Source organism: Alexandromys fortis, unplaced genomic scaffold, assembly GCF_014885135.2.
Source record: "Alexandromys fortis isolate MF-2015 unplaced genomic scaffold, M_Fortis_MF-2015_v1.1 scaffold_271, whole genome shotgun sequence".
NCBI lineage: Eukaryota > Metazoa > Chordata > Mammalia > Rodentia > Cricetidae > Alexandromys > Alexandromys fortis.
In genome coordinates this window covers 1,377,264-1,393,827 of record NW_026068156.1, presented here as the reverse complement: position 1 = coordinate 1,393,827, position 16,564 = coordinate 1,377,264, and the positions used below count along the sequence as shown (strand labels likewise).

At 37.8% G+C, this 16,564-nt stretch overlaps 1 protein-coding gene across 1 annotated transcript in view; it reads left to right on the top strand.

Moving 5' to 3' along the window:
• Positions 1-16,564, top strand: part of LOC126491634 (vomeronasal type-2 receptor 116-like) — a 58,108-nt gene that overhangs the window by 32,774 nt on the left and 8,770 nt on the right. Inside the window, exon 5 of the mRNA XM_050127436.1 lies at positions 1,956-2,079. Coding sequence (XP_049983393.1) covers positions 1,956-2,079 — 124 coding nt within the window. The remainder of the gene's footprint in view (positions 1-1,955; positions 2,080-16,564) is intronic.

Below are 16,564 nucleotides of genomic sequence, written 5' to 3'. Positions count from 1 at the left end.
TTTCAGTTTTTTTTGCTTGTTTTGTAAACACAGAGAAAGAAAGGGCAAGGAGTTGAATGGAGGAGGAGATCTGAAAGGAATTGAAAAAAGAAGCATGATCAAGATATTTTGTGTGAAAACGTCTTTTAATGTTTTATTCTATAATACATATTTTCTTTATTTATTCTTTTGCCTGTAAGATTTATGATTTTATGATATACTGGTATTTTTAAGTTTTCTATATATATTTTAAAAATATAAATATATAAAAGATGTTGTTTTTGTGGACTCATATAAAACTTAGGATACTTCTATTTCTGTGCAGAATGAAATAGGAATTTTAAATGGGTATTACATTGAATCTCTAAATAGTTTTTGGTAGAATGGTCATTTCTACAATATTAATTCTACCAGTTCTTGAGCATGGGATGTCCTAACATCTTTATGGGGGAGGATGCAATAACAATAACAAATACAGAGATTTGACAGAAATATTCATGTTAACTTGAAGTAGAAGACACTTTTGTATTTTCCTTTTTTTTTTCCTAACATAATTCAGAGACAGCATCACTAGAGTACTGATTGGAAAAGGTATATTTCACAGATTTTAGAGCTAAGGGTGTCCATAATTCCTTCAATAGTAAATTGAGGAAGGAATTGGAGAAATGGAAGTAGAGAGTAAAGTAGGAATAAGAAGCACAGAGCATGGTTTAGGGCCACAGATGATAGTGGAGGAAATATTTCATAGCAGTTCACCAAGGCAGCGGTAGGGGTGCTTCCTGCTCAGGCAATGGTTTCCAGGATGGCAGGCAGGAATCTCAGCTCCAAGCTCCTCTGCCTCATTTCAGCTCCCATCTGCTCACCCAGTTTTGCTCCACCCATCAATCCACTTGTGGCTAGCAAACGGGGTTGACATGTTCCAGCTGCTGTTTTCTAGTGTCCATGACCAACTGCCCATCATGATGGATGCTTTGTCGTTGGCCTGATGCGAGCAAGATGGTGAAACACACTAGCTTGACTGTTCCTTTGAAACAAAGGTGCCATGTAGGCTAATTTCTTTTTCATTCAATTCTTTCTCTGCTAAAGTGGAGTCTATTTGTTTTTTACTATGACTCTTGTGACTCTTGTCTTTTACTGAATCTTGTAAAGGCAGCTATTAATCCATTATCATACCCAGCAATCCCTTGAACCAAGAATGTGCTTTTTAAATTTTATACTTCCAATTTAAGGAAGAGAATTTTCTTATATACTGTATGAAAATAGAACATGTTCATTTACCAATACACATCTAAATGCTCACACATTTCATATGAAAATATGCACAACATCTGTTGGGGTTTTCATTACTGATGTATCTTTAGATTGAATTTGGATGGTTCTGTAACTCATAGCTGTAACTTTGGTGGAACTATGGTGTTGTTTGTGGCAGTAGAAGACAATCACCTCATGCCAGCAAAACTAGAGGTAGGATGAGTCTATTGCCCTAATACACCTTCAAAGGGCAAGCCTCCAATCACTAACTTTCTCACCTTTGAAAAATTATTTTGTTTTTATTTTCACTGTTTATATGCACATGGAGGAAGGAACTTTTATCTGCATGAGTGCAGGTGCCTTTGGAGGCCAAAAGAGACTGTTGGATCCCCTGGAGCTGGAGTTACAGGCAGCTTTGAGCCATGTAATGTAATCCATGACCTCTGCAAGAGCATCCCACGCTGTTAATACAGAACCATTTCTCCAACCCCAAGACCTCTCCACTTAAAGACTTCACCATGTCTCAGCAGCACCATAGGCTGAAAGTAGTCATGGTTAAGGGGGCATGTGGTGTCCAAGCTACAGCAACATCCAATCAGTTGATTATATATGGATACAAAAACTATGTTCACTAATTATACAGTTCTATGAATAATGTGCTCACTATAGTAGTAGGTATAATGCAGATTTTGAAGTATAACTTGCTCACACCTGATTTTCTTCAGACTCCCCAGTCTGTCTGCAGTGAAAGTTGTAGTCCTGGATTCAGAAAATCCCTCCCAGAAGGAAATGTGGCTTGTTGTTTTGACTGCATTCTGTGTCCAGAGAATGAGATTTCAAACAAGACAGGTAAGTGTGTTTTATGGAGAAATTCTCTACTTCTAATGAACATTCTTTTTATGAAGATTCTAGGCATCTGAACACTGATTCTCACATTTTACTTCAAACACTTTACACACTGAGCCATCTCCATAGCCCAAGATATTTATTAATAAGAAAAGGAATATTAAGCAAAGTGTAGTGATGCACAACTTCTGCACTCAGGAGACAGAGGCAGGCCAATCTCTGTGAGGTTACAACCAGCCTGTTCTATATAACAAGTTCCAGGACAGCCAGGGGTACATAATGAAAACTACTGTGGGACATTTGTTTGTACCTTGTCAATTGTATTTTATTAAAACATTGATTGGGAAGTAGCCAGGCAGGAAGCATAGATGGGGTTACCAGGCAGGAATGTAGAGGCAAGGCAATGAGAGCAAGCAAGATGTTACAGCCTCACCGAAAAAGGTACCAAGCCACGTGACTAATATAGACAAGAATTAAGGGCCCTTGTATAAGATTTATAAATTATAAATTTATAATTATTAAATTAACTAATTTATAAGAATTAGTTAAGAAGAAGGCGAGCTAATAGGCCAATCAGTTTATAACTAATGTAGACCTCTGTGTGATTTCTTTGAGAGTTAACGACCGAGGGAGCTGGACAGGACAGAAGCTTCAGACATCTGAAAACTGTTTCAAAAATCATTTTAATACCAAATAAATTTCTTTTGCATTGATTTTTTTGAAGCCAATCACAGTGCTATGGGGACTGAAGCCTATGTGTATCTGTCATCTTCTCTGTGTCTTCTGAGATGGTGTGCAACACACATGGAATGACTAGATTGTTTAACACTCACATTCGTGCACTGTCCTTTTCAGGTTTGGGTACACAAAAGGTGATTAGCGAAGTGATTTGAAGCTAAAAGTAGTTGAAATTCCTCTCTGCTTCTTTACACACTCGAAGAAGCTGGCGGGGCATTTAAAATGAACTAGACAAAGATTGCTTACAAATTCTTCACCACCTTGGAGTCAGGTCAAATGTTCCCCTACTGGGTGTGTCTCCAGATACCTCTATAAATGGGCAAGGGGTGGGAGATCGTCACAGACCTGTGCTGGGAGAGAGAAGCACAAGCACATGATCTGCCAACCTCATTCCAGGAATCCTCATACTTGACTCCTAGCTTAACACATAGGCAGCCCTCTACTCCCCCACACTCAGATAGATTTCATCCATTGTCAAGGAAAGCACTTTCCACCTCATTCTGCAAGTCTGAGTCCCTTCCACTATAGAACACTTAACAGGTTTATGTCAGAGGTGCACCCCAGAACCAAGATTGTCATATGAGTGACACCCACTGACCATTCTAGAAATAAGAAAAGGCAGATGTTTCTGAAACCAGAGAAGCTCAGACAATAGAACCTCTCTCAGCCACCTCATGGTACTGCACATTAAAAATCTACAGAGCAACACAGAGGTCTCTTCCTCTAAATGACCCTGATTAGCAGGTTAAGTGTCTTGTCTTTTGAGACTGTAGTCTGAAGAGGGGGGCTAGATTCTACTCCAATAGAACTCTCTCTCTCTCTCTCTCTCTCTCTCTCTCTCTCTCTCTCTCTCTCTCTCATAGAGCTCTCTCTCAAGATCTCTCTCTCTTTCTCTTCTCTCTCTCCTCTCCTATCCCCCATAACCCACTCCTGGATTAATATTGTTCTAGGTACACTTTTATGACCATTTAGCTGTGTAAAACTGGGTTGCGCCAGGTTGGAGTTTTCTTGTTGAATCCCAGAGCTTATATATAGTTGTCCCTGTTAACATACAACCAACAACGTCATTTCAGTTCCATCTTGTGGGAAAATAGGAAAGAATTCTCTGCTTCTTTTCTACTATAGTTCCTCATTTATGAAGTTCTTTACGCCTTTAAGAATGAAATAAAAGACACTCGTCATTTACTGCATACTTATAGTTGATAAACATTATAGAAGTTACCATATTAATGATTCATGGAATCTACTATTGTGAATATAAGTAGAAATGGCAGAGTATGGCATACTCCCAACTCATTTAGTATTGAAATTCCAAGTGGTGGAACATGATGTAGACTCAGGGAACCAGGAGACAAAGATAGAAGGATGGTTTCAGCCTAAAAGTTTAAAACTAGCATGGGCGACATGGTGAGACATGTCTTTGAAACAGTTTTCAAATGGCTTCATGAAAAAGCCATTGGGAAATGCCAATATCAATGAATACAATTACTCATAAGGGTGAGTTATCATGGGGCCCCACCCCAAAGAACTGGTGGCAAAACAACTGGTGACTGCTGAAAAGAGAATTAGTCTCCTCCTGAGGATGAAGCTAATTACTTGTCTAATGCAAAATGGTCAGCCCTGAAACCACGTACACAGACAAGGAAAATGGACTTGGCAGGTTGTATTTGTATGTGTGTTCATGAATGTGTAAATATGTAAATGTATGCATTGTGTGCGTGCACGTGTGTGTGTGTGTGTGTGTGTGTGTGTGTGTGATTGATGGGGGAAAGAGGCTATCGATGTGAGAGTCTTTGTACATGGAGGGAGTTGGGAGCAGGAACATGGGAGTGACTGAAGGGAAGAAGATAAGCAATACAATTATGCTGTAATTTAAAATGCAAAAATATTAAGTATTTTTAAATGAAGGTTTAAGAGATGGGTCATAGTTAAAAATGCTTGCTTGCTTTTTCAGAGGACCCAAATTTATTTCCTAACACTCACATCAGGTAGTTTACAACTGCCGATAAAAGTCTAGGTTCATGGTGAAATGTCACTGGTCCTCATGGGCACTCATGTACATAATGTCCATATGCAAACATACATTCCTTATATATATTTCTACAATTTTTATTTATTTTATTGAGCTACACATTTTTCTCTGCTTCCCTCCCTTCTACCCTCCCCATTAAACTTTTTTAATTTACTTCTTTTTATTTACTTTTTTTTAAAAAAAAAAAAAAGGTTGGTAATTATCTCCCAGGGAACTGAACTAAGGTTGTGGGCTTGTTGGCAAGCCCCTTTGCTCAGTGAGCCATATTGAAAGCCCTCTAATGTATTTTTTTAAAGTCTTTGATGAGTAGATTTGGGTATTTAGCTCCATTGGTAGAGTGTTTGCCTAGGTTTCCGTTCCAAAACTACGTGCTATGTTTGGTGATTCATGCATACTTCCAACACTTGGGAGAAGAAGGGAAAAGGATCAGAAGTCCAAGTTTATCCTCAGTAACTACAAGAGACTATCTCAAAAGAAAGTATTTTATTAGTGTATATTTGGTGTAAAATAAAATGGCTGTTAAGAATAGTTGTTCACATATAACATTCAATTTGACTATATTTACATCCACATCTTCCCTTGTCCATCTCCTTTTTTCTAGAAGTTCTTCTTTTGTCCAAGTAGTCTAATCTGTGTGTGTGTGTGCATGTGTGTGAATATGCATGTATGCATCTGTGTGTGTGTGTGTGTGTATAAACCTAGATTACAGTAGTAGATTGACTTTGGAAACCTGAATTAATTTAATTTGAAAAGACAGTTTCTACAACCATATATAACTCTAGTTCTGGGAAATCTCTTTATTTATTTATTAAAGATTTCTGCCTCCTCCCCACCACTGCCTCCCATTTCCTTCCCCCTCCCCCAATCAACTCCCTTTCCCTCACCAGCCCAAAGAGTAGTCAGAGTTCCCTGCCCTGTGGGAAGTCCGAGGACCACCCACCCTCTTCCAGGCCTAGTAAGGTGAGCATCCAAACAGCCTAGGCTCCCACAAAGCCAGTACGTGCAGTAGGATCAAAACCCATTGCCATTGTTCTTGACTTCTCAGCAGTCCTCATTGTCCACTATGTTCAGCAAGTCCAGTTTTATTCCATGCTTTTTCAGATCCAGTCCAGCTGGCCTTGGTTAGTTCTAGTTCTGGGAAATCTTATGCCCTCTGAAGACACCAGCTATACACATGGTACAGGCAAAACACCCATACACATAAAATTGATGAATCTACATGAAAAAAATAAATAATAAAATGTATTTTACTATAATTGTGTTATAAAGGGCACACAAGTCTTGTTCACTGTTCTTTTGCTCTGAGGGGAAATTGTGAGCACAGGAACTTTAATAAAGGAAGCATGTTAGTTGGGGCCAGCTTACATTTTCAGAGGTTTACTCCATTATAACCATGGCAGGAAACATGGTAGCACACCAGTAGACATGATGCAGGCAGAGTAGCTGAGGGCTAACATCAGAATCTGCAGACAGCAGGAAGAGAGCCACTGGGACTGGCTTTGGCTTTTGAAAGCTCAAAGCCCATCCCCAGGACATATTTCTTCTAACAAGGCCATACCTACTCCAACAAGGGCTCTCCTCCTCTTCTTTCTCAAGTAGGACCACTCTCTAATGACTAACCATTCAAGCCTATAGGACCATTCTTTTTCAAACCACCACATTCCACTATCTGCCTTCCTATAGGCATGTAGCCATATTTTAATATCAATGCATTTAGTCTATTTTTTAAATTTTATTGATTTTGTTGATCTATACATTTTTCTCTGCTCCCCTCCCTTTCTCTCCCCTTGTACCCTCTCCCATGGTCTCCATGTTCTCAATTTACTCAGGAGATCTTTGTGTTTTTCAGCTTTCCATGTATATTAGATCCATGTATATCTGTCTCACATAAGGTCTTCATTCGTGTCTAGGTTCTCTGTAATTATATAGTGTAGGCTGATTTTCTTTTCTTTATGTCTAAAAACCATTAATGAATAAGGACATATTATATTTGTCTTCCTGGGTCTGAGTTACCTGATTCAATATGACATTTTCTAGTTCTGTCCATTTGCCTACAAATTTTCAGGTGTCATTTTTTTCTGTTGTGTAGTACTTCATTGTGTAACTATACCACATTTTTCTTATCAGTTCTTCAGTTGAGGGCCATTTAGGTGATTTCCAGGATCTAGCTATGACAAACAATTGTGCTATGAACATAGTTGAGCACATGTTCTTGTGGTACTATTGAGCATCCTTTGGGTATATATCCAAAAGTGGTATTGCTGGGTCTTAAAAAAGGTTGTTTCCTAATTTTCTGAGAAGTTGCCATACTGATATCCAAAGGGGCTATACCAGTTTGCTCTTCCACCAGCCATGCAGGAGTGTTCCTTTTACCCCCAGATCCATTCCAGTATAAGGTGCCATCAGTGATTTTTGATCTTGGCCATTCTTACTGGTGTAAGATGGAATCTCAGACATGTTTTGGTTTGCCTTTCCTGATGGCTAAGGATGTTGAGCATTTCCTTAAGTGTCTTTCAGCCATTTTAGATTCCTCTGTTGAGAGTTTTCTGTTTAGGTCTGTACCTAGTTGTTTTAATAGATTGTTTGGTCTTTTGATGACCGTTTCTTAGGTTCTTCTTATATTTTGGAGATCAAACCTCTGTCTGTTGTGGGGTTTGTGAAGAGCTTTCCCCATTCTGTAGGCTGCTGTGTTGTCTTGTTGACCATGTTCTTTGCTTTACAGAAGCTTTTCAGTTTCAGGAGATGACATTTATTAATTGTTCCTCTCAACATCTGTGCTAATGGGTTATACTTAGGAAGTGGTCTCCCATGTTAATGTATTCAAGTGTACTTCCCACTTTCTGTTCTATGAGGTTCAGTGTGGTTGGTTTTATTTTGAGGTGCTTGATCCATTTGGACTTGAGTTTGTGCATGGTGATAGATATGGTTCTATTTTCATTGTTCTATTTGTTGATATACAATTGTTCCAGCACCACATGTTGAATATGCTTTCTTTTTCCATTTTATATTTTTTATTTCTTTGTCAAAATTCAGTTGTTCATAGGTGTGTGTATAATGTCCTAAGTCACAAAACAATCCCATACCAGTTTAGAATATGGATACTACAAGGGTTATTTATTTAAGGGGAAAACTTACAGATTACTGTCCTTGATAATAGTCCTCTGAGCATACAGGAACAGAGTTTAGCAGCAGGAAGTAGGAGCCAGAAGCAAGAGACCAGGCCTATGGTTACTACTGCTTTTTACATATAAGAGACCTTGCCCAAGTGGGCTGGTATCTTAAAGGCTATTGGATGAAGGAGCAGAATATGCTCCCACAGCACTTCCCCCTTTTGTTTAAGTAAGAGAGTTCCAAACCCAATACAAAACTATATAAACTAGGAACAGATATCAAGTATAATTGGAATTACAACTAGCATAAACAATATTAAGCAAGGAATATATGCTAAAGGTTTTAATAAACATTCTATCCTATGAACTCTAATTCTTGTATAGGAAATGTCTTGGCTAGATCATAAGAGTACAGTAACTATGACTATCTAATCTTCAATCCTGTCAAACCCCCTGAGAAGGGAGATAATATTACTTGAGCAGACAGGAAGTACAATAAAGTAGCTTCCAAAGTGGGCAATAAGCTAACTGAGCAATCACCCAACGTCTCATTTTGCAACATGGAATCAACCAACTCTGGGTAAGGCCTAGAGTAACAGACGATTTTCAGAGGCAGGAAATTTTTCAAAACTGTCTTACCCTGTCTTGGCAAGATTTGAAAGTCCTGCTTATCTGTTTCTGGAAACTCTGTAACTTGTCAGTGGTTGAGGCATTATTAGTTCCTTGCCCAAAGGTCAGTTTTTGCAACAACAACAACAAAAAAAAAAACTCCAAGTAAAGTGTCTTTGATGCTCAACATTCTCTTGGGAATAGACTGGTGCTGTCAGAAGCAATCATGTCTCATGTCAACAGAACCCTAAATTATTTAAATGCCATGTTCCACAGATCCTTGAAGTGGTTGAAGATTACCTAACTAGACATACAATCTCTATGTATCTAAAGAACCTAATTGATCTGACTGTATGTACAACAAACATGAACAACTATTGACCTATAATAATTAATACCTGTATAACTTAAAGAGTAAAACTTCATGTCAGAATATTAAATAATCTATAAACAAATGTGCAACAAATGTGAACGATGACCCAAAATGTAAACAATCTATAAGTGTCTTGATCAGAGGTAGAAGTAACAAACATATAATGCATAATGAAAATATATCCTAAAAGTTGTATCAATATACAAAATGTTCTAAACATAGGAAGAAACATGCATATATACAATCTGACAAAATAACTTTGCATAAATGTACAAATGTAAACAAGAGGAACAAATATAATTCAAACTTGTATCAATATACAAAACCTATACCAATGTAAATTATCCATAAATAATAGCTAATGAGTATTCACTCTATTACCCAATATTACTATCAACACCCTCTTTTTGAACAAACATAGTTTTCACCGCAATCCTCTATTTAGTACAAGTAATAATCAACAACCCATAAACAGTGTTCCCAACCCTATGAACAAACTTTTTGGGGATGGGGCATCAGGGTGAAGTGCTATGGGACAATGGTTTGTACCTGTCAATTGTATTTTAATAAAATGCTGATTGGCCAGTAGCCAGGCAGGAAGTAGAGGCAGGGAAATGAGAACTCTGGGAAGAAGGAAGTCCTAGTCTGCCCTTGTGACCCAGCCACAGAAGAAGCAGGATGTGACAGCCTTGTCAAATAAGGTACAAAGCCATAGGGCTAACATAGACAAGAATAATGTTATAAGAGTTAAAAATAAGTCTGAGCTAATAAGCCAATCAGTTTATAATGAATGTCAAACTCTGTGTGATTTCTTTGGGACTTAACGACTGCAGGCAGGACAGAAACCTCAGACAACAATTGGTGTCCACGTGTACAACTGCATCCACATATCCTAAGAGAGCTTGGGAAGTAATACTACAGAAAAGAATAGAGTTGGGCATGACTTATTGATAGCAGTGGTTTCTCTGGTGGGCTCTGCTTGCTAGAGGCAAGCACTCTCATTTAAGAGAGGCTTCCTGACTCAGCTTTAGCTGTAAAACCTTACAGCTTTTTTAAAAGGTCATGCTACAAAATACTTAAATGGTGTTGACAAAAAGATGACCGCATGCTTTTTGGTTTTCAGCCATAGCATTTTAAATGCTGTCTTTCTGGGCTGTCCTGCCAGAGCAAAATCTGACTCTGTCAGGCAGGGGGTCTAGCTACAGAACATTTTAATGTGGTTTTTGAGCAGAGTACTGAAGCTTGCTTGGAGGTAGGGACCTTGAAATGCCATAGAGTTGTAGCAATATACATGATTACAGCTGGTACCTCCACCATGAGGCTGGAATCTCAGAAAGCTAAGGAATAGGCTGGATCTAGCCGTCAAAGCCATACCTTTAACCCTAGCCATATTGCCTAGCACATTAAAGACTCGTGTGGTCAGAAAAAGTGAGATATACAGTAAAGAGAGATTGAAAGACAATGAAACCCTCTAAATAGTTTACAGTGTATTGAAAATATATGCAGGCCTAAAGTCCTGAAAATAAAAAAGAAAGAAAGAGAGTAGTTAAGAGTGGTGGCACACACCTTTAATCAAAACACTTGGGAGACAGAGGCAGACAGAGCTCTATGAGTTCAAGGATAGCCTGGTCTACAGAGGGAAATCCAGGATAGAAATGATACACAGAGAACCTGTCTCAAAAAAGCCAAAAACTTAAAAGTAAAAATAAACAAAATGGAGTTTAAAATAAAGCCACGTAAAGATGAAAAACACACAGAGAATCTGGATACTGTATGTTATTATGCTCTCTTTGAATTGTTTGAATGCTGAGGAAGGAGCAACAACTGCTAAAAGATATTCGTATATAAATGCTGCTGAATTAATCCAAGATAGGTATTTTGAAAATACCTTGACTTCAAAATTAAAGTCAAAAGATATATTACTTTGGAAAAGAGGTTTTTCTTTTGTTTCCACAGAAAATGAGAGGATATGGATTCATGCTGAGTTAAGAAAAATCAGGTTTTATCAAAGAAGACCACCTGAGAAATCTCTGATAGGAATGGATGGCCCAGATGTCTGAGTTCTACATCCAGAACAGATTCAATACTGCTACCTGAGATGATCAAGCCTCACAGGATAGTCCAGTCATGACTTGATGACAATTATAAATTTTCTTTAGGTCCCTATAAGATTATCAGAGGTCAGAACCAGCAAGAAGTAGCCTGGAAAACTATGCCTACATTCCCAAAAACTGGACTATGGATACTTTCCTTTGTTTAGAATACTGTTTACAAGATGTTTTGCATAATATTCAGGAGAAAAGCTAAACAAAGGATATTAGATTCAGAGTTCTTGGTTGTTTTTTTTTTAAAAAAAATGGGGGGAATGCTATGGGATAATGGCTTGTACCCTGTCAAATGCTGATTGGCCAGTAGCCAGGCAGGAAGTATATGTGGTACAACCAGGCAGGCAGTAGAGGCAGTGCAATTAGAATTTGGGGGAAAAGGAAGTCCTAGTCTGCAGTCGTGACCCAGGCACAGAAGAAGCAAGAGGTGACTTCTTTGCTGAATAAGATATCAAGCCACATGGCTAACATAGACAGGACTAACAGGCTAATATAAATTATAAGAGCTAATGGGCCAATCAGTTTATAACTAATATAGGACTCTGTGTGATTTCTTTGGGACTTAACAACTGCAGGAATCAGACAGGACAGAAACCTCAGACAACATGTGGATTAATATCATAGTCTTCATGTGCTTCCATTGATCTGCCTGTCTATTTTTATGCCAATACCAGGCTGTTTTTTAGTACTGTAGCTTTGTAGTAAAATTTGAAGTCAGGGATTGTGATGCCTCCAGAAGTTCCATTACTGTACAGGATTGTTTTGGCTATCCTGGATTTGTTGCCCTTCCATATAAAGTTGAGTACTGTTCTTCAAGGTGTGAAGAATTTTGATGGGCATTGTATTAAATTTGTAGATTACTTTTGGTACGATTGGCATTTTTACTACATTAATTCTACCTACCCAAGAGCATGGGAGATCCTTCCATTTTCTGTTGTCTTCTTCAGTTTCTCTCTTCAAAGATTTAAAGTTCTTGTCATATTGTTCTTTCACTTATTTGGTTAGAGTTACTCCAAGATACTTTATGCTATTTGTAGCTATTATAAAGTATGATGTTTCTCTGAATTTTTTCTTGGCCCATTTATTATCTGTTTAAAGGAGGGATACTGATTTCTTTTTGAGTTAACTTGTATCCTGCTACATTACTGAAAGTGTTCATAAGTTGGTAGTAGTTCCTTGGTAGAATTTTTGGTTGCTTATATAAACTATCATACCTAATCTCCAAATATTAAGAGTTTGATTTATTTTGTTTTTGTTTTTTGATTTGTGTTTCCTTAATCTCCTTTTGTTTTATTATTGCTCTAGCTAGGACCTCAAGAACTATCTTGAATAGATATGGAGAGAGTGGACTGCCTTGTCTTGTTCCTGATTTCTGTGGGATAACTGAGTTTCTGCCCATTTAGTTAAATGTTGGCTGTTGGTTACCCCCAATTTTGCCTTTATTATGTTTTACCCCTGCTCTCTCCAAGACTTTTATCATGAAGGGATGTTGTATTTTGTCAAAGGCTTTCTCATATTAAATGAGATGATCATGTGGTTTTTATTATTGAGTTAGTTTATATGGTGGATTATGTTGACAGGTTTTCATATGTTGATTAATCCCTGCATACCTGGAATGATGGCTACTTTACCATGGTGAATGATTTTTCTGCTAAGTTTTTCTATTCAATTTGCCAGTGTTTGACTGAGTTTTTTGCATCACTGTTCATGAGTGAGGTTGGTATGTAATTCTCTTTCTTAGTAATGGCTTTGTGAGGTTTGGGTATCAGAGTAATTGAAGCCTCATAAAAAGAGTTTTACAATGTTTCTTCTGTTTCTATTGTGTTGAACATTTTAAGAAGTATTGGTATTAGTTCTTCTTTGAAAATCTTTTAGCATTCTGAGATGAAACCATAGGGTCTTGGGGTTTTTGTTTGGTTGGTTGGGAGATTTTTGATAACTGTTTCTACTTTTCTAGCAGTTATAGGTCTATTTAATTTTATTATCTTCTCTTTACTTAATTTTGATAAGTGATATTTATCCAGAAAGTTGTCCATTTCCTTTATGTTCCAATCTTGTGGAGTACAGGGTTTCGAAATATGACCTAATGATTCTTGGGCTTTCCTCCATGTCTGTTTTATGTCCTCCTTTTCATTTCACTGATAATTTGGACATTCTCTCTCTGCCTTTAGGTCAGTTTAGATAAAGGTATGTCTATTTTCTTGATTTTCTCAAAGAACCAACTCTTTGTCTCATTGATTCTTTGTACTGTTTTCTTTGTCTCTATTTTGTTGATTTCAGCTCTCAATTTGACTATTTCCTGCCATCTAGTTCTCCTGGGTTAGTTTATTTCTTTTTGTTACAGAATTTTCAAGTGCTCTGTTAATTCCCTGGTGTGGGATTTTTTTCATCTTTTTATGTAGGCATTTGATGCAATGAACTTTCCTCTTAACACTGTTTTCACTGTGTCCCATAAATTTGGGTGTGTTTGTGATCATTTTCATTGAATTTTAGAAAGTCTTTAATCTCTTCCTTTATTTCTTCCTTAACCCATTGGTGAATCAGATGAGCATTATTTAATTTCCATGTGCGTTTTCTGGAATTACTGGAATTATTGTTGCTGTTGAATTCTAACTTTAAACCATGGTGATTCGATAAGATATGTGAGCTTATTCCAAATTTCATTTCTGTTTTAAGTTTGCTTTGTTACCTAGCATGTGCTCAGTTTTTGAGAAGGTTCCATGAGGTGCTGAAAAGATGGTATATTCTTTTATGTTTGGATGGAATGTTCTATAAATGTCTGTTAAGTCAATTTGATTCATAACATCTGTTAATTCCTTATTTCTATGCTAATTTTCTGCCTGACAGACCTGTCCAGTGGTGAGAGTAGGGTGCTGAAGTCTCCCACTGTTAGTGTATGGGATTTAATGTGTGATTCAAGTTTTAGAAGTTTTTCTTTTACATATAAGGATAAACTTGTACTGGGGGCATAGATGTTCAGTACTGAGATTTCCTCTTGAAAGGTTTTTCCTGTGACTAATATGAAATGTCGTCTTTGTCTCTTTCGATTGATTTTAGTTTGAAGCCTATTTTTTAACATATTATGATAGCTACGCCAACAAACAACTTTGGTCCATTTGATTAAAAAAATTTTCCAACCTTTTATTCTGAAGCAACATCTGTCTTTGAGGTTGAGGTGTGTTTCTTGTATGCAGCAGAAGGATGAATTCTGTTTTCATATCCAATCTGTTAGCCTGAGTCTTTTTATAGGTGAGTTGAGTCCATTTTTATTAAGGTATATTGATGACTAATGATAGTGAGCTCCTGTTATTTTAGTTTTCATTGTTGATGTTATTGTGTTTGTTTTTCCCCTCTTTGGGATTTTCTGCTATGTTACTGTCTGTGTGTTTTTTGATGTAGTAAACTTCTTTGGGTTGGAGATTTTCTTCTAGTCTGAGCTGACATCCATAGTCTCTTAATGTCTGCATAACACTTGACCAGGACCATCTGGCTTTCATTGTTTCCATTAAGAGGTCAGGTGTAATTCTGATAGCTCTGCCTTTGAATGTTACTTGGCCTTTTCCTTTGGCAGCTCTTAATATTCTTTCTTTACTCTGTATGTTTTAGTGTATTGATTATTATATGACAAGGAAACTTTTTTGATCTAGTCTATTTAGTGTTTTGTAAGTTTCTTGTATCTTTATAGGCATATCTTTCTGTAGTTTGGGCAAGTTTTCTTCTATGCTTCTATGGTGGGAAGCATGGTGGCATTCCGACACACATTGTGCTACAGAGGTAGCTAAGAGTTATACGTTTTGATCTGCAGGCAGCAAGAAAAGAACTGAGTGAAAAATGTTGAGATTTCAAAGCACAACCCCTAGTGACACACACACTTCCTCTAATCAATCTATGGCTATTCTAACAAGGTCATACAGCCTAATAGTACCACTCTCTATGGACTATGGAAGGGACATTTTTATTTAAACCAGCACAATCCCCTTGAGCTCTGGAATTAGCTTCTTTACACTTCATGGTGCTCTTTTTTCCTCAAACTGTACATATTATACTTTTCCATGCTCAGCTTGCTCCTCTTTATTATGCATAAGAGTGATCACTAATAACCATGTAACACACTCAATTTTAAGCTGTCTAGAAATAACCTCTTCCAGGGTCATTAATCCAAAACTCTTCAATTTAGCATCAGGTAGATTTTTTGGGAAAAATGAGAAGATACCCAATTCTTCTGCAGAATACAAGAAAAATCTCTAAGCTATTTCTTCATATTCTTCTCCTCTGAAACCCCGTGAGATGGGCCAACAAATCTACACTGTTTGCATCACCACTGCCTTCTATTAGGATGGCTCATTAAGCCCCACTTTAATCATCCAATTACTTTGCAGGTCCAAAGTTCCAAAGTCTTCCACATTCCACCAAGAAGCATCATGGTCAGTCCTGACATAGCAATACCCCATGCCTGGTATCATCTTCTGACTTAGTCATAGTTCAAATGCTGTGTACCAACACCATAACCACAGCAGCTCTTATAAAAGGAAGCCTTTAACTGAGGCTTGATTACAGGTTCAGAGGTCTAGTCCACTGTCATTATGGGTGGAAGCAGGACAGAATGCAGCCAGACATGGTACTGCAAGAGTAGCTGAAAGTTTTACATCTGGGTCTGCAGGCAGAAGGAGAAAAGCCATTTGGCCTGGCTTGGGTTTTTGAAACTTCAACACCTACCCCCAGTGACACACTTCACTTCCTTCTACAAGATTATACATCCTAATCTGTCCAAAGTAGTGCCACTTCCTGACATCTAAGTATCAAAATGTTTGTGACTTTTAAGAGATATTTTTATTTAAGTCGCTCCAATATGCATGGCATGCATGTGGAAATCAAAGGCAACATTGGAAGATCATCCAAAACCTCCAGGTTATCTTAGGCCATCTGCATCATGTGCACAAGCCCACAAACATGCACACATACACATAACTAAAAATTTTAAATCTACTTTAATAAAAATTAACCTTTAAAAAAGAATCGTATGTCTATATATGAAGTGAATGCCTTCCCACAATCATTGTGTTAACACGTTTAAACAGTCCCCTTTTTGATGATTGCTGTTTTTTTTTCCAAAAAAGATTTGACAAAGGCAAGACTGTCCCCTAACTTGCCAAGTAGCTAAGTCTGACTTTGTACTCCTATTTCTCCTGATTCTACATCCCAAGTTCAAGAACTACTGATGTGTGCCACCATGTGGCAAACTGTTAGAATGCAATACTTACTTATTAAAATGCCTTCAGACAGAAAAAAAATAACCAGAGAAGTCAGTTCACTGGGTAGCTCCATTTGACCCCCTCATTTTAAAATACCATTACAGAAGGAGACCTGAACCCGGCACCAGGAGGGACATCACTGGGGTGAGTGAGTTTCTGACCGCGGCAGCAGCCCGGGACAGGGAACTCAGACACCCCTCCTACACTTCCTGGTCATCCTCAGGGGCTACTCTGCCCGATACCTCCTCTCTCTTCCTATCCCACCCAGC